At 38.9% G+C, this 17875-nt stretch overlaps 1 protein-coding gene across 1 annotated transcript; it reads left to right on the forward strand.

Annotated features, from left to right (window-relative positions):
- Positions 1-6: 6 nt before the first annotated feature.
- BCAP29 (B cell receptor associated protein 29) lies at positions 7-13852 on the forward strand. The gene is made up of 5 exons (XM_010722657.2): positions 7-106; positions 3185-3285; positions 5217-5367; positions 9489-9624; positions 11977-13852. Exons 1-5 carry the CDS (start codon positions 15-17, stop codon positions 12142-12144), a joined length of 648 nt encoding a protein of 215 aa, XP_010720959.1. The 5' UTR covers positions 7-14; the 3' UTR covers positions 12145-13852.
- The last annotated feature ends 4023 nt before the right edge of the window (positions 13853-17875 follow it).

Genomic DNA, 17875 nt, shown 5'->3' on the forward strand with positions numbered 1-17875 from the left:
AGGCCGCCGGGACGATGACTGTCCAGTGGACGGCGGTTGCCGCCTTCCTGTACGGCGAGGTGGGAGTGCTGCTCGTGCTGTGCCTGCCCTTCATCTCCCCGCTGAGGTAGGAGCTCGGGTTGTGCCGGCCTGCCGCAGTCGGGCTTCTCGAACCGTGTTTGTGCTTCTGCATTTTTGTTGTTATGAACGTGTCCAGCAGCTGGCTTCCCGCAACGAGCCCCTCTCACCTTGCTTCACTGAGAGGGAATTGTCCCTTCTGCTCTCTGGGAGCAGGCGGCCTGAAGGAGGGCAGCTGGGGAGCTGTTACTGTGTGTGCTGATAAGGGCTGTGCACTGCGCTGTGGGTGCTGAGGCATATTGGGCACCTGGAGCTCATCAACAGCAGCCTTTGTACAAGCTGTTAGAGGCTTGTTTAAAAGCAAGGCTTAGTTGGATGCTGAAGATTTAGTCAGGGATGCTGACTGAATGTCTCTGTATAGGTATATAAAAATATACAAAAAAAAACAAAACAAAATAGTTCTGCTGGAATGCAATACAAATGGTAAGTATAATCCTAAGGTAAATGTCTGTAGTAACAGAGAGAAATACAACAGAAACAAAATGTGTTAATTGCTCCTGTTATTTGTAGAGGCCTGACTTGGAGTCCTCTTCAGTTTCTTTCTTCTAAGTAGCTTTCCCAATTTGGTAATGCTGTTTTCATTCCTCTGAGGAGCTAACTTCTCTGCAGGAGGCACTGTTAAGGTTTCTTTACAGAACATCAGTGTTTGTTTGTTTTTTTTAAAAAAAAAGCTTCTTAGAATATTTGCTGCTGCTGTGATGCTGTGTAAAGCTGTTAAATATTGGCTTTCTTCATCTTTAGATATTTTTAGAATGAAGAATGCAGATTTTACTGTAACATGCTAAGGAGCAAAACCTAAACCAAAACACTGCAGTGTGCAGAGTCAGAATGTGATCACTTACACCTGTAGGAGGGTCCTGGCAACGGCTGAATCCCCTGCAGTCAGTGTCACAGCTTATGAGGAGTTCAGTGTTTCAGTATGGATTGCAGAATTCCCACGTTTTCTGTTGTTTCCGAGTCTAAGGTCCAACTGCCTGTAAGAGTGGAAAAGCATGATGGGAGCTGTAATCAGATTATTAACAACAGTGGGTTATGTGAGGAAACAAGCTGCAAGACTTTGTTTAGGCTGATGACACATGCAGGGGATGTTGGCAATATTGAAAGAGGTTTCTCTTACAAGATACACAAGGCCCGGATCTGGTCTTTGAAGCTAAAAAGCAAATGCATAGTCTGCAGTGTTACGGATAGATTTTTGTGTTTGGTTTGTAACATTCAGTTATTCTTTCAAACGAGGGTTTCTGAAAGAATGAAGTAGTGTATCTTTGTGACATGGTCAATTACCTTGTTAACAAAGCTGTCACAGGAATCCTCTAGAATTAAGGGCTGGATTTAGCCGTTGTGACAGTCCCAGAGGGCAGCAGTTCTGCCTTACACATCTTGCTGGCCTTGAGAGTTGGTTCTGTCCTAAGAGTAATGCAGGCACAGTCAGAGATGTAAAACTGCAGCTCTTTGAAATTCTGATTTCCTGAGATCTCAGGCTTCAAGCTAAATTCCCGGAAACAAGTAAATTGTCAGTATAAAAGTGCAAGTATCCAGAAAGGCAGAGCTGTACTGACACTTGATTGTAACATAGTACTGGTGGCCAAGATTGTAATTTGGAAGAATTACATCTGTGTGATTTCTGCTGCCAAAGGCAGTACTGCATTAATAAATGTTAATGTTTCTTGTGGAGGAAAAATAAGCATGAAAATACAGGAAGACTTTGCAGTAAAGAGATGTAATGTTTAGCATTATTATAACTTGGCAGTATATCTGGTCAAAGGTACATACATCAGAAACATGGGGGATGAAGAATGGAGATTCACATGTAAGGAGTTAGCAAGGAGGTTTCGTTAGAATTGTAACTTGGCTTAATTACAGTAAGCTTTTGGGTTGATGCAGACTACAGCTGTCTGCTATAGAGTTTGGATTATACTGAATGGAGTAAACAAGGCTTTTGCACACAGACTGATAAAATATTTAAAAAAATTAAAATACTTATTTCTTTTTAGTGCAGAACATTGCTGGGGGTAATTACATTCTCGGTAGAAAACTGCTCTGTTAAAGGATGAATTTTAACAGTTGTTTGAAAATGTAAATAAACTTAACAAAAGCTGGAAAATCTGCCTAATTGATCAGATGGTGACTAACATACCTGCATTACAGCCCTTATGGCATAAGTAGGTATTACTTTACTGTTGCACCAATCAGTACAGTAGCACCGATACTAACCTACGGAATCAGATTCTAACCTGCAGCCTAGAGAACTAGCTGAACTGTTGTTATTTTGGGGGGGTTTGAAGTTATTTGTGTTGTAAGTTGTATGGGGCTGCTGAATCATGGCCTGAACCTCTGATTGATCACCTGAGGCGAGCAATGAGTCAGCCACGGGAGCACAGGTGAAGGCAAATCACCTGTGCTGCAGGAAGGGGTGGAGCCTGGCTCCACCTCTCCTAGACCCATTTAAGAGCTGACTGCCAGTGGGGAAGGATCTCCCTGGAGATCTGCTCCATCGGAGTCTATCTTGTGAGCCCAGGACAGGGTGAGTGACTTTCTCTCATTACTCCAATATAAATTATATTAGCCAAGCTCCTGGACATATATATATACCATCTGTATATCCATTGATTATACATAAGTGTAGATTCTCACGGCTTGCTCCACAAAATGATACTGAAGAGATGGTTGTTTAAAGAAAAGTAAGTGGTCTTCAGCACCGTTACATCTCTTCCTGTCTGAGATTGTTTGCTGGCTGACAAATTCATGCTCTTAAAAGATGTTATTGACAAAATATGAATGTGTGACTTGTCAATTTTTTGTCATTTGCAAGTTGGACTGTAGTAACAATCCTACTTTATAATTATTCAGACTCATCAGTATAAAAGATGAGCCTTCTGAAAGATGGTAGAAGCAGTCTTAATTCATGGAGGGTTGTTGGTTTTGGGTTTTTGTTGTTTTATGGTGATTAAAACAGCTGTTTAGAGACCTTTCTTAAGTCTCATATCAATAATGAGGCTCTGTTCTGTGAGGCTGTTATACTTGTCTTCCAGTGTTTAATTATTTTGAATAACAGATAGTTGTTTTGCAGATGGCAGAAGATTTTTATGATTCCTCTATGGAGCAAAATGGCTGTCTTTTGGAACAAAATGTTCCTTACAATAATAGTCCTACTGATCATCTTGTTTCTTGGTAAGTGTTAAATAATTTTCTAATAAACTGGAAAAAAAATAGCTAGTATGTGGAGTTCATGGCAGTTAATTAAAAAGATTCAAGCCTACTGTAACCCAGCTAATTTCTTTAGAAATTCTCCACTAGAATGGAAGAGGAGAGATCTTGTACTGAATTAATGTCAGGAATTCAGATGCAGTGGCAATGTAGTAAATGAGGAGCAAAAATGGTTTGGTCTAGGCTGCTGCTTGGTTTCGTTTTCTTACACAGGGTGCTTGTTACACAAGATGTCTGTCTGTTTGGCTGAACTGCTCAGCCTGCAGTAGATGGCACTCTTTCTCTTGGCTGCTGTTAAAATAATACATCAGGAAAAGATATCAAAGCACTGAGCTAATTGAGTACTTATGCTCAGCACAGATAGAAAACGGCTGTTGACTACATCTTTTGGAGCCTGTGTTGGAATAAAGCTTTAGTGAAACTGGAGCTTGAATGATGACTGTCTGCGTGACTGTCTGTGCTGACTGGTTTGTGTATGAAGTATTTCACTTATTTCTGTGATAGGAATAGTTCTTTCCACATAGATAGGAGGGAGTTGTTTCCACTGCCTTACAGTTAAAGTGCTGTATAATTCCTTACTGCTGAAGAAAACATGCATATGCACTCCGTGTGAAGAAATCAGACTAAGTTGCAGCAACATATACCTAATAATAATCAAAGTAGTGAAATGCAAATAGTTCATAGTCTCTCAAAGTAGGTACTTCACTAAACGGCTGAAGATCAAAAACTGATGAATTTAATTTACTCTCTTTGAACTCCAGTTGGAAACTTCGACTAAAGCTTGCTTTTTGAGCTGGTAGTGGTCACTGATTTTTGAGGAAAGCTAGATTTGGGATAAAGCAGTGAGAAGATGCGTGCCCCATAACATTAGATGATGGATTACTGCAGGACTGGGTTCTTCATAAATTATGGTATTTTGTTTGGTCTTAGCCTATGATTCACTGCGTTGTTTGAAATTTCACTTCATGTCTTTTTCCCTCCTTTTTAAAAACAAACTTAAGAGCACTTTAAAAGAGAAACAGCTATAATTGATGTTACTCATATTTTTCTCTGGAGCTTATTTGCTGTGCTTTGGGAAATGCAGCAGCGATCTCTCATGCTTAGCCAGTGTGTGCTGCAAGAACTGATGATGTGTCATAAGAAGTATATTTTTTGATGTGTAAGGGGAGATTATAGGTGCTGCACTGTTGTAGATTGTAATACGAACTCTTAATTGGGTTAGATTTTGCTTTTATGAGGATGTAAATCCTAATTGATTTGTCCTTCAAGAAGTGCTGACAGTGTATTGGCTGATCTTGAGAACTGTAAGGAGTATAGTGGATGAAATGGAGCTGAAAGTTGGTGAAAAGGTAATCAAGGGAGGCTGAGGTGTAGCTTAACCTTCTCTGTTTTCCTTATGTACAATACTGTGTTGTTATAGCTTCTCCGTTTTGGTGATGTTGCAGAAATGCTTTTCTGGCAAATACCATGTGAGGCAAATGCTTCAGAAGGTGTCTCATCTTTTTCCTTTCGTTTTCTTTTTCTTTTTTTTACTGCTTGTCCACTGACTGGGTTTTAATTCATGTTATCAGTGACTTTTCACTGCTGTTGCATCTATGGTAACATTTGTACAGTGATTTGTACAGTGTGTTGCTTTGGCCAGATTCCTGGTGTCTGGATGCAGATACTGGAAATAACTGTTCAAGTGTGTTTTGGTGAATGATTTGGCACATCTCTGGAAATATGTTATTGCTTTGGTCATTTATCAAGATCTATCTTTAAGCTTTATGGATAAGATAACTGATGTTACTCTTTGGTGATCAGAATGTCCAAATAGATATTTCTAGTACTGTGTTTGCTTTATCATGAATGCATACCCAGGGATGTGACTAAGAACAATCTGTTTTTGTTTACAGATGCTGTTAGAGAAGTTAGAAAGTACTCAGCCATTCAGGTGAATGAGAAGATTGCAAATGTCAATGCCAATGCCATTGATCACATTCAGATGAAACTCTTCCGGTCACAAAGAAACCTTTATATCTCAGGTTTTTCCTTATTTCTGTGGCTGTAAGTATAACACCTTGAATTTCTGTATAGCACATACAGGAGCTATTGCACAAACTAATGCAACCAAGATATTATCAAAAGGCTGATTTTAAGAAATAAATGTGAGCAAATTGGCTATGTGGCAGTTAAGATCAGGGGATGTAAAAAGCCACAAATGTTTGAATGCTGGAAGGGTGTGAGCAGCACATGAAAAGCAACATCTCAAATGTTTAAGAAAACATGTATTTTGCAGACATTTCTTCAGGAAAAACTCATTTCCTTCGTTATACTTTTGCTCTATGTTTTGCTTTTTTGAACAAATAAAACTGGGATTATAAACTTCGAAAACTAAAGCACTATTAAAACAATCTTGATATGTTGCAAGCTGGTATTATTTCAACCTGCTGTGTTAAGAGGCAAAACTTGAATCTGACTTCAACCATTTTATCTAAATCTTATAGGTAGGAACCATAGGATAATTCTCTAGCTTTCAGGGAGAGTTTCAGATATTCCTTTATATTGAGCAAACACTTTATGGCAGCTGTCCTAATAGGATATTATGACCTTAAACGTGCTGTCCTCTTGAGGTTTCTGAAGTACAGCTAGTAGCACAAGATAACAGAACGGACAACTTTGAACTGCCAGTAGCAGCCAACAGTACCTGCAGATTTTCTCAGCTGGACGAAGAGGATGTGGACTAATTGAACAGATAATGTGAATGAATAGGAAAATGGTCAGAAGTTTTCTTAGTTCTATGAAGAATGGTGGGCATTTTTTTCTGAATTGCTTATCACTTCCCAGATATAAAAGAGGAACACGGAATACGAGAATGCCTGGAACTTTAGAGACTCGTGATCGTCTTGTTCCACCTGTATGGCTATCTTGATTGAAGATTAAGTTTGAGGAGCACTGTGCATGAAGAGACTTCAAGGAAAATATCATACAAAACTGGAGTACAAACAAACAAACAAAAAAGCAAAGTCATCTGTAGCCTTGCACAATAGCAATAGGAATGCATCATGTTTTTAATCTTCCTGTAGAAAGGTTAAGTAAATGTGCACAAACATGTCTGTGATCTCTGCTCCAAGAGAGAAATGGTTGGACTGTGTCCTATACTAGAGCTAGAAGCTGGTCCCTCAGGATTATGGTCTCACTTACTTTCAAGGAATAAAACCTTTCTGGTAACCTTAATAGATATAATTGTGGATAAAAAATCTATGCTTGAAGTATGCTGATGGGCTTTTGTGAAAGGCCAGCAGTCCCCAAAGGTTTAGAAGACTCCAGTAGTAGCTAGAGCAAATGACTTTTCTTGATAGAGTTGTTTTGCCTGTGTTAATGGACAGCGGACAAGGCTCTCATGCTTCCCCTGCAAAAGCAGCACAAAAATACATAATTGCAAGTCCTGGTAGTTAACAGGAAGAGAGTTGGAGTCGCTCCTGTTCCTCCAAGAAGGGCAGTAGGGGCAGGTATGGGCAATCTGGGAGATTTCTAGTTTCCATTATGTATTGAAGATAATTTCTTAGTACAGATGGTCAATGGCAGAACTGAAACTGAAAGGTGTTCTGATAGGCTGTTGCTCGCAATCAAATAAAGATTGGTTGAAGATGACAGAGACAGCTATTGATGCGGTGACTGTGAAGTTGTAGAGTTTGCATTCACAAAACAAAAATAGTGGAATTGCAACCCTGGGCTTCAGGAGAGCAAGTTCTGGCATATTTGAGGAGCTTTTCAGCATTACCCAATGGTAGACTACCGTAGAATATAGAGACTTGAGAGAGCTGATGGATTTTTTCGAGGATGTCTTCCTTGGAGGAAAAGAACAGACAATTCCAGTGTTCACAAAGTGAAGTAAGCAAGGCAGAAGGCTGGGATGGGTTAGCAGTAATATCCAGATTCATCTGGAGTATGAAAAGAGAAGAAAATGAGGTGGGCTACCTAGGACAAGTACAGAAAACATTGCTTAATTATGCAGTGATAGCAGTAGGAAAACTAAAGCTCTGCTGGAATTGAAACCAGAAAGGGATAAGGAGAGCTGAAGATTCAAGGGATGCTAAAGAACACACAGGCCCACTGCTCAGTGAGACAAGGAACTGAATTACAAAGGATGACGGAAAGAATGAGGCATTGAGTATCTCACTACCAGCCTTATTTTGCTTTGTTTCTTGCTAATAAGGTCTGCTGTCTGGCCTCCCATTTTTTTGAGCCTTGTGGGAGGTACAGCTAGGGAGAACTTGAGCAAATTCAGTGGCTGGAAACAACCAGCACAGGCTTAATGGGAGATCGTCGCTGATCATTCCTGCTGCCTTCTGTGATTAGATCACTATCTGTGTGGATAAATGGCAGAGCACGTAATGTCAGAGGCATTGCTAAAGTTATGCATGTAGTCTCTTTCAGTGTCCTAATAGTCTAATTGGAGAAGGACGGCCTGGAGAAGTGGAGAAAAAGGTGTGTGGGAAATTCATTGGGTCTTGGACTCAAAGGAATTTAATTGGTATTGCATATTCCAAGTGGTATCTCTCTGAGGTTGCTCCTGGACCCAGTAGCATTTAATGACCTTGCTGATGACTTGAGTGATGAGTTGAAGTGTGCTTCCAACAAATCTGCAGACTGTAAAAGTCCAAACCAGAGTAGTAGACATCTTGGAGAGCAGTGCTGCTATTCAGAAAGCTACACAGGCTGGAGGGATAAGCTGACAGAAACCTCATGTTGTCAAACAAAGGCAGATGGAAAGTATCTGGTAGAATAACCACTTACAACATACAGGCTGGGACTAACGGGCAGGGTAAAAAAGCAGCTTTGGAGAAAAGGACCTGGGAGTCCTGGTGGACTGTCTATCATATATTGAGCTGTTATAGCAAAGGTGTAGCCAGCAGTTCAAGAGAAATGATTGCTTATCCCTATCTGGTGCCTGTGGGATTACTGTTGCAGACCATGTCTGGTTTTGGCTCTCCTTTATGAAACTTCGATACTGGCACCAAAAACGTCAGGCACTGAAACGTGACATAAGGTGAGGCCACAGTTGCTTGGCTTCAGCCTTAAAAACAGAAGTTGAGGTGGAGACTGTTTTGGTTTGTACAGCTATCTTGTGGGAGATCACTGAGCAGATGAAGCTAACTTTTCTTCTGGACCCACATCGGAATGTCAGGAAGCAACAGGCACAAACTGAAACCTCGAGCTTCTGATAAAGTGTTTTTCTTCTGCTGAGAGTGGGCAAATGCTACAAGAACCCTGAAATTCTGCCGCATGTCCATCTTTGGAGATGGTGGGAACTCACCTGGACGAGACAAGGCCCTGTGCAGTCTGCTTTACTTCCTTTGGGCAGGTCCTCAGACAGCATGACCTCTTGAAGCCTCTTCCTACCTAAGTGATACAGTGATTCTGCTTTAGTCATGTTGTTTCACTGACTTTTGCCTGCCGTGTCTTGGAAAACAGTGACATGGAAGACTTAACTTTTTATTAAAACCGAAAAAAGTAAGAAAATGAGCTTTCAGTGTAAAAATTGGGAAGGCCTACCTTGTGAGTTAACAAGTTTATTAATATGCTTTCAGAAAAGAATAAGTTACTAGGCTTTTTCTTTAAAAGCATCTGTATAGTCATATTCTAGGAATACGTTTAGTATTGCTTTGGCCTTTCCTTGATTCAAAGTGAGCGTGAGAGTTAAGAATAAATGTAGCAATATTTTATTGTAAGACCTTTTATAAAGGACTTGTATTGTTTTGTTGTTGTTGTTTTTTGTTATTTTTTTTAATCATACTCATTGCCATACGTACTGCTTGGATCTTGTATTCAGAGATTGTATTTGAAACACAGTTGTGTAAGCATTTCAGCCTTTAAGCAAGCAAGTCTCTGACCCCCTAATAGCTGTGGTTTTGGGGAGGAGAGGAAGATTTCTTTATCAGGTTAAAACAGATTTTCAATGAATTACAACCTTTTCAATTTTTTACATCACTGTTACTATCTTTAAACCTGGATTTTTGCCTTCAGATGCTTTTAAGTAAATCTTTTCACATCTAATGCTGAAAGAGAGACAAAAGGGGTTGTTCTTTTTGTGTATTGGGTTTGTTTTGTTGATATTTTGTTGTTGTTTTTTTTTTTAACTTGTATTGTGAATTACTGTGCTGTTAACTGTGTTTCTTTACCAGTGTTTTGAGACGTACTATTACCCTTCTTACTCAGTTGGCAAAAGGCATGGCATCTCATGCAGCTCTGGAAATGCAAGTAAACGACGTGACCAAAGCAGCCAAAAAATACATGGCTGAGAATGAGAGGCTACAGGAGGTACCTTTTAAACATTTTTAGTTATTTTCTTACACACAAAGTAGTACAAAATAATCTGGAGATGATCTGCTACTGCTTTTTTTTTTTCTGATGGACAAAGGAAGAATAAGCTTCTTACCATGTGCAATTCAGAATGCTGAATAGAAATTTCAATACAAAACTACAGTAATCCAAGTAAATGAAGGAGGCTCTGTCTTTCCAGTACAAATTTTGTCAAAGTAGTAGTACTCTTAAAGTATCTTTGAGTTTAATTTTAATAAAGTAGAGGACTTCAGGCTGTGTAGATCAGGACTGAAACAGTCTAGCACAGAAGCCTTCAAAACAGCTGTTCTGGTGCTGTTTCTTCTGAACAGGACTTGCTCCAGCGCTGAGTTGTCTTGTCTAACTTTTTCAGTAGAGTACTGCTGTATTATTAACGAGGACATTACCAAGCATTTCTTACCTTTAAAAAAAAAAAAACAACAAACACCAATCGACCAAAGGCACTTCACTTTCTTATGAGTGGAGAAAATTGAACTATTTGTCTGCTGTGGTTCAGTATACAATTCTTTACAGAGAGGGAAGTCAATAAATGCCTGTCTAGATGTATGAAATCTTTTCATTGGCTACTTCAGCTTCTGTTGGAAGATAATGAACCATAAGCTAATTTACAGATATCCAAAATAGGAAGATTTATACAGCACTCTTAAATATGACGTGTTGTCAAAATAGAAATCACAGCAGATGCGTATAGGTTTTCTTCCACTCTTGTCTAGAGTTGTGTTTATGGTTGCCAGCGTGTTTTCTTGGCTTTTTTTGTAATAAATCTCTAGACAAAGAGAACATTCTCTGAGCGAAAGATACTAGAAAGATGCAGAACATACGGGTGCTTGAGATGTATTATGAACTGAGAATCACTGGAGCGTATGTGACATTATATGAAATGATTCCAAAATCTTTGAGTCTGGTATTCTGTCAAAATGATCCAGACTCTCACCCATAGCCTTGGAACTTGTCTGTTTGTTGCATCGTGGTACAATTTTTCCTCAAATCCCTGCTGGGATTTGGCCAAAAGTCCTCTTTTTGTTCTGCTTTCACTCTTAAGTGTGTTTCCCAAGCAACACATTCTCTTAGCTGCTTGTAAGTGATAGCCAGAAACTGGAAACTGCATTCCTGTCTGTTTCTATTTGTGTTTTTGGTTTCATGATTTGCAAAAGCAGTGGTATCCACAGTTACAACCACCATGCTGTAGCTAGGTCTCCATTGTGCTGGAAATGTTGAGAATTTCATTGGGTTTTTGTTTCGTTTTAATAACCTCATATGGTGAAAGTTCCTCAGTGGCTTGGCCCTCTGCATTTGTGTTCATTTACAAATGTGCTTTGTTCTGCCATCAGAGAGAGGTACGAGCAGTTACACGTAAGGCACTCTGGCTTTGAGTGTAAATACTGCGCAGCCTAGTTCATTAGGTTCATGCTATGTCCTTTTTAGAAGTTCCATGAAGCACAGGACTTGAGACAAAAGTTCATAGAAATAACTATTAATAGAAAGAGGTGAGAACGAAGTACAGAAGGCAGAATGAGGCCTCGTAATAAACTGGCTATAGTTTTGTTACTGGCAGTCAAATGGCATCCCTTGAAGGACTAACAACTATTTTGTTGCCATTTTGGTAACAAAGATGATGCTTGGTTAGCTACTGGAATCAATATGAGGAAAGAATCTAATTAGGGAGACTAATTCTTAATGTATAATACTTCAAGGAATTGCTGTTGGTGATTTACTGATAAGAGCATACAGAAGTATAGTAGTGCTAACGTTTTGGGAGTACAGGGAGTATACTGCTCTTGTGTCTAGACAGGGCTTTTCTTGAGTCCTTTCTTAGTTGTTACTTGAATTGCAGAGGAAATCTGTTCTGGGTGTCAAGGTATTCTGAAGATCAGAACAATAGCTATGAACCTATGATGAATTTGTGACATATAAAACGGGATAAGAATTATTTAGAACAAATTGCACATAAGCATGATAGTGTCCTGTCATGTGCATTCCTGGTATGTCTTTTCATAAAGCCTTTTATAACTTATTACAGAAGTTGCAGAGATACCAGCTATTTTACCTGGGAGATGATGACATACTTGTGCTTACATATGGAACAAGGCTTGATAGCAGCTTTAAATACTGAACAATTTTTCTTCCTTTTTTTTTTCCTTTCTTATTTGTTCTTTTATTTCCCTGGTATGGCTGGGTATCTGCCTGTTATACTGACATTTGATAAAACTTGTCACTTTGCAAGATCAAGGCTGACTTTCTCTGATAGTTTGACATTAATATTCAACTAATTTAACCAGAATTAATGGCAGCATCTGTGGTTTTTAATAGGCCCTGAATGAAAAAGGAAGCGGTGAAAATAAAGAGGCGATGGAAACAACTAATGGAAAATTGAGGAAAGAAATTGGACAGTTGAAAGCAGAGTTAGAGAAGACGTCAAATGGTAAATATTGGGTAGGACTTCTTTGGGGAATAAAGAAAAAATCTTTTCAACACTAGAGGTCAAAAATTTATTCTTGGTATTGCATTAACTATAAAGCACATAGGAACGTTGGTTTGGGATTTCTTTATATTTGATAAAGGACTGGAAAAATACACCATCACCATCACCATGTTATAGCAGATTTTCATTATGAAAATGTTAGTGGTATGATTTGAGCACCTTAGTTAAATTGTAATTATAAACAAATGGAACTGATATATTTTAATGGTGTTGACTTATCCCCTAGATCTTATTGGTGAAGATACAGAATAAATTGCAAGTTTCTGCAGGCATCAGACTGATTTTTCATGTCATATAACAACTAATCTCTATATATAAAATGGGGAGATACATGGTTGAGGGCTTTTCCTTTTCAAGTCTAATAGGAAACATTTCTTGCAATTTATATTGTGACGCATATTAGGAGCTTCTGTGTGTAAGGGTTAGCTTGTCAGAATTGCTTTCATGGCAGTCCAAGTTGAAACAGAGCAGATTTTACCTGTTTAGTTCTGTCTTGTTTGGATTTGTCTAGGCTTACGAACATCTACTCATCTGAAATTAGTGTTTTTGAGATAACACTGCCTGCTATCTTGAAAGCATTAATCAGATAGACAGGCTATTACAAAACACAGGTTTTCATGGTACCAGATAGCACATTGTCATCAAAACACAGTGCTGCTTTCGTATTGCATGGTGCTGCTACAAAGCAAAAATAGCAACGCCAAATATTTTATGAAATCTTTTCTGTTGTCCACTGGGAAGGCAAACAAGAACAGGACAGCTGTTTTCAGCTAGGCTTGAAGCAGCAAGAATTTCTAAGCAGAAGGTCTTATTAATTCACATTCCCAGGCAGGTTTGATTGTGGGTTTTCCCTCTCCTGCTGTTTTCTTATAAAAATGTAGGAAAGCTGCCTTTGAAGTGACAGGATCAATGAAAAATATAAATGCATATGTTTTCTTTAGACTAACTGATGGTATGTAACTGTAATATAATGTAAGCTTTTCAGTCGGTAGCTCTTGAAAAAGTGGAAGAATAAATAAATTTACCACATGCTGCTTCAGCTGCTCTCTCTCTGCAGGCTGTTGTCTACCTAGAAGAAATATGAGTGAAGGCATGCTTGAGTCTTTTTGCTGGGGGGAGAAAAGTAGGGGAGAGGATCTTAATGAATCAGGAAATATTTACAGCCCTCCTCCTGTTGCCACCCCCTTTTGTAGCCAAAACCTCAAACAGAAAATTCCATGGCTATGTTAATTGCCATCAGCTAGATGGTGTGGGGATATGTCTGTCTTAAGTTTTTGTAAATTTTCATATACCTTTTATTGAGGAAACTGATATCCAACAAATTAGAAGTACGTGATAATAAACACTAAACACATCCATAGACACAGCTTTCTATGGGTTAGTCTGCGTGTGGATTGAACTTACTGTTTTCTTTTAAAACTTCTCCAGCTGAGCAGGTAAATGTTGTGTTTTATGCTCACTAAATGTGAGAAATGTCCTACGTAAAATCAAAGTTGGGATTGTTAAAAAGAAGTAAAACAAGCTTTTCAATTTTTTGCATGCTGTTGAGCATGACTAAAACATAACCTTTCCCTTGTGTCCACAAAGTCCAGTTCCTGAAGTTCCGGGGATACTTGAGGAGGAGGAAGAGATTAAGAATGTAGGTGGTACCTAGTTTTGAAACAGAACAAAACCAATTAAAAAAAAAAAAACACTTTTTTTTTTCCTGCTGTAACATCAGTAAGAGTCAGAAATTTGGGTTTTTCATTCAGTAGTTCCAAATATCCATTTGTCTGGTTTGGTGTATTTGTAAGCCTACTTACATGTGGTGATAGGATCATTCACTGCTTTATAGAAGTGCTGAGAGGCAGGGGGTACCTCTGCTCAGGGGTAGAGCAGCACTTAGAAGTCATCAATTTAGCAAGTGCTAAATTTGCTGTGGCTTGAGAGGAGAGGTAAATTTTCTGTAAGATTTTGAAAAATGTTCTTTACAGCTCCTGGCAAAGAAAAGACTGCATGTCTCCCTTTCCTGAAATTCTGATTGAAGCTGTAGTATAGAAAGTGCATGTTACAGACTTCAACTAGATTCATCTCTACTTCTTCAACTTTTTGCCTTTTATGGGAAGTGCAATCTGCCTTGTACTTTTGTTCAATTAACCATAAAAGAAATCCTAAAGAAAGATATTTTGCAACTTAATGTGTTCTGGACAGCTGGAGATGAGAAGTGAGAGTACAAGGCAAAGAGACTGAGCAGTGGAGTTACTAAATTCTGAAGGAAGATTGGAATCAGCTGTCAGAGATTTGGGCCAATTTTGTTATATTTTCAAACTTAATTTTCTTATTCCCATTGAGGTCCTTTTTTTTTTTTTTTTTTCTTCTCAAAGTGAAGGAGAAGGGGGTAGTTTTTTGTCTCTCTTATTGCAGACCCACATACTGGTGGCTTTATAGGCACCCAGCAGTGGGACCGGCACTTGGAGAGCCTAAATCTGTTTTTAGCATACCTAGACATGTAATGACTTGACTTCCTACAAACTTTGAGAAGTTGTTTTACTGATGCATGGCTGCTACAAAAAGCATCTCATGGATATCTAAAAGTGAGTAATCCTAGCACTATTCAGTGCAGAGGTGAGAATATTTTTCCTGCTACGCATTAGCTAACAAAATTTCTAACGAAACCTTGACTGAGATAGTTGAAAGCTGTTTGTAGCTGCTGCTGTCAACCCTATGGGATCTTTCTGGGGAAGGGAAAGATGATGCGATATTGGATGGTATTAGGCAACTTTACTGTGCATTTTGTTTTTATTGGTGAATTGTGACATTACTGCAATGTTCATATATCCAAAATGCTAATTGTGACAAATGTAGTCCATGTGGTATGTTGCTTTGTTTCATTTGGATAGGGCTGAAATTGATTCAAAAAGTTAAATAAACCATCACCAATTGAAGATGAGGATGGAATCAAGATAAGCTTCACAAAGCAGCTATCCTGACAGATATCCTTTGACTGAGATCATGAATGGGACTTTGAGTGCATGAACTTTTTTTTCTCACTCACAGCTGTAGGAATTCTCATGTGAAATGCCTCTTTGTAACTATCAGGACCCTTTGGACAGAAGGGAGACTTCTGCAATGCTATATTTCATTTTCTGCTATTTCAGGTCATCTCTTTGGTGATGCTGTCCTATTGTATGGTAAAGGCTTCCACTTTATTTACACAACAGAAATTCATACAGAACAACTGGTGTTGATTTGAACTTGCAGCAGAACAGACCTGATGGCAGAATCTTGACCAGTTTGTTGCCATCAGGATTTCACTCATTTAGGTACTATTGAACTTCAGTTATTTCCTGAAAATACTCTTTCTTTATATGCACTGTTGTTCCAAACATGCAATGAGGGCAGGAGAAAATTCTGATAAAACTTCTGTGCATCCTTGAATGAGGTTTGTTTTGTGCACAGAATGTGTCACAGATTCTTCTGCTTCTTGGTTGCGCTGTGCTGTAGGAGACAGAAGAGAGCAAGAGTGTATGTGTGGGCATCTGGTTTTGAAAATGTGCATATAAAGACCTACAGCATGAAGATTGTTGGAAGGATAGAAGTCATTAATATACGCACTCTGAATGCATCTCGTGGAACTTGTTGCTTGTTGCCACTGGTACGGATTCAGCTTGGTCTTTGTATTGTCAGGCAGGCTAGTAACATATATATATATAGCATATGTGTTGAGTTTCACTGAAGCACCACTCAAGTTCTTATAAACACAAAAAAAAAAATCATCCTTTGTCAGCTTTCCTTCGTAAGGTGGGAAGAGAAGATATGGGGCAGTGAACTGAATTGGCTGTGGTCACCTATTGAGGTGATGGCAGAGGAAGGCTTAGGAACAAAGTCCATCTTATTTAATTGTACCTTTTACATGAAATTGTAACTGTGAGAGCCATTGCATACTGTCACGTCAAGAAATATTTATATCTAATGACTCAAAGGGATGGTGCTGTGTACAGCAAGCATGGTTTTCTTTATGCAAAGGCTTAGTGACTATTTCTCTCTCCAGTCACATTAACATAGGAGCAGCATCTCTCACTTACACCTTCTCATGCATTTGCTTGGTAGGAACAATCAGCTGTCAGGTTTTGCTTGCTGCCAGTCCAGCTGCTCTGGCTCCTGTGAGCCAAATCAACAGATCAGATGGAAGCTGGAAATAATAACTGGCTGCATTATGCAAACAAAGTATTCTGTGTTTTGTAGTGGTTGGGTGTTCCTCTGATGCGATCCATATGACAGACAGCATACCTGATCATTGATACAGCTGTAATGCAGTGCTCATTTCTTGGCACAATAGTGGAGCAGCTATGCAGCTATGTATGGAGGGCTTCAGTTGCTTGACAGACAGACACCCAGGGAAGTTGGCATGGTGGAGAATTCATGTTGTCAAATATATGGCGCTCCATTTTATTGTGTCCACAAAGTCTAGTCCCTGAAGTTATGGGGATGCTTGAGGAGGAGGAGATTAAGAATGTAGGTGGGCTACATTAAGAATGTCACCCAGCAGGCTGGCTTTCTTATCCATAGCCAACACAGGTGGAAAGGACAGTCTGCTCTTTGCTCTTTCCTCTTCTGGGGTTAGGTGAGTTGTTCCTGTCACGCATCTGTTTTGGTCAAAACATTGAAACAATGTACTAGCTTGTTTGTTTTCTTGATTTGCAGATATTTTTAGACATTTTGTTCAAGCTTCAGTGATACAGTTGTTTTTGGTTGCAACTGAAGTACTATTCTGCTGCTTATAAGCAGCTAAATAGCTTTAGATCAATAATTGTCCTCTTCAGAAACTGAATATTTTTACAGTAACCGGACAAAAATAATTTCGGAGGCAGGTGTAGCAGAGGTGAAATTCTATATGGATGTGCTTTTTGCCTACAGCTTAAAAATCAGAATCTTAACAATTTGTCACATTCACTTCAGAGTGATTTCTAAATTTTACCATATTCAATACTTTAAATAGTGGCAGGAAAAGAGAGAAGATCAAATAGAGTAAATACAGTACGATTTTTACTTATTGGATATGTGGAAATCATGATTAATTCCAAATACTAAGATCTTTAGAAGAAGGTATTTGCATTGATGACATCAAGTCTGCATTAAAGGGATATGTATGCAAGCTGAGGTGAAAGCAGTGATGTAAGAGTGCAGAATTAATTTTTGACCACGATAGAATCAATAAGCTTAAATATGATTAACTTTAGTAGACCAGAATTTCAGATAAGTGAAGTAATATTATTGGAAGAACTCTTGCAGATTTTTTTTTTTTTTAAATCTAAACAGCAAATTAAAAAAACAAAGAAACAAACAAGCAAAAAGACAGAGGAAGGGAGTCTTCTTTTTCGCATGTGGGAAAGTGGTCAGATCTGCGTCCTGATGTCTCGGGAACAAGAGTAAGCTCCAGAGTGAAACACAGTTCATACAGAAGTGCTTGTGTGGTGCTTCCAGAAAGTAGGTCTAGCTCTTCATCTTTTGAGAACAGTCTCAGAAGTGCTGCAGTGTCTGGGAGATCTCTGGGATCTTCAGGCAGCTCAAAGGCAAAGGATCATACACTATGTTGGAGAAAGGAAAATAGCCATATTTAAAAATGCAAATATCAGTGGTATGAGTAAAAGGAGGATAGAGCTGCTATGTGAGGCAGTTTTATCAGTCATTAACAATGTTTCTCTGCTGTAGCATAAGTAAATCTGGTATTAGGGTGCTGCTACAGCA

Source organism: Meleagris gallopavo, chromosome 1 (assembly GCF_000146605.3).
Source record: "Meleagris gallopavo isolate NT-WF06-2002-E0010 breed Aviagen turkey brand Nicholas breeding stock chromosome 1, Turkey_5.1, whole genome shotgun sequence".
In the NCBI taxonomy this organism is placed as follows: domain Eukaryota; kingdom Metazoa; phylum Chordata; class Aves; order Galliformes; family Phasianidae; genus Meleagris; species Meleagris gallopavo.

Coding starts and splice junctions, on each gene's coding strand:
- BCAP29 (XM_010722657.2), top strand. CDS start 15: ATGACTGTCCAGTGGACGGCGGTTGCCGCCTTCCTGTACGGCGAGGTG. Junction 107..3,184: donor CCCTTCATCTCCCCGCTGAG/GTAGGAGCTCGG, acceptor GTTGTTTTGCAG/ATGGCAGAAGATTTTTATGA. Junction 3,286..5,216: donor ACTGATCATCTTGTTTCTTG/GTAAGTGTTAAA, acceptor TTTTGTTTACAG/ATGCTGTTAGAGAAGTTAGA.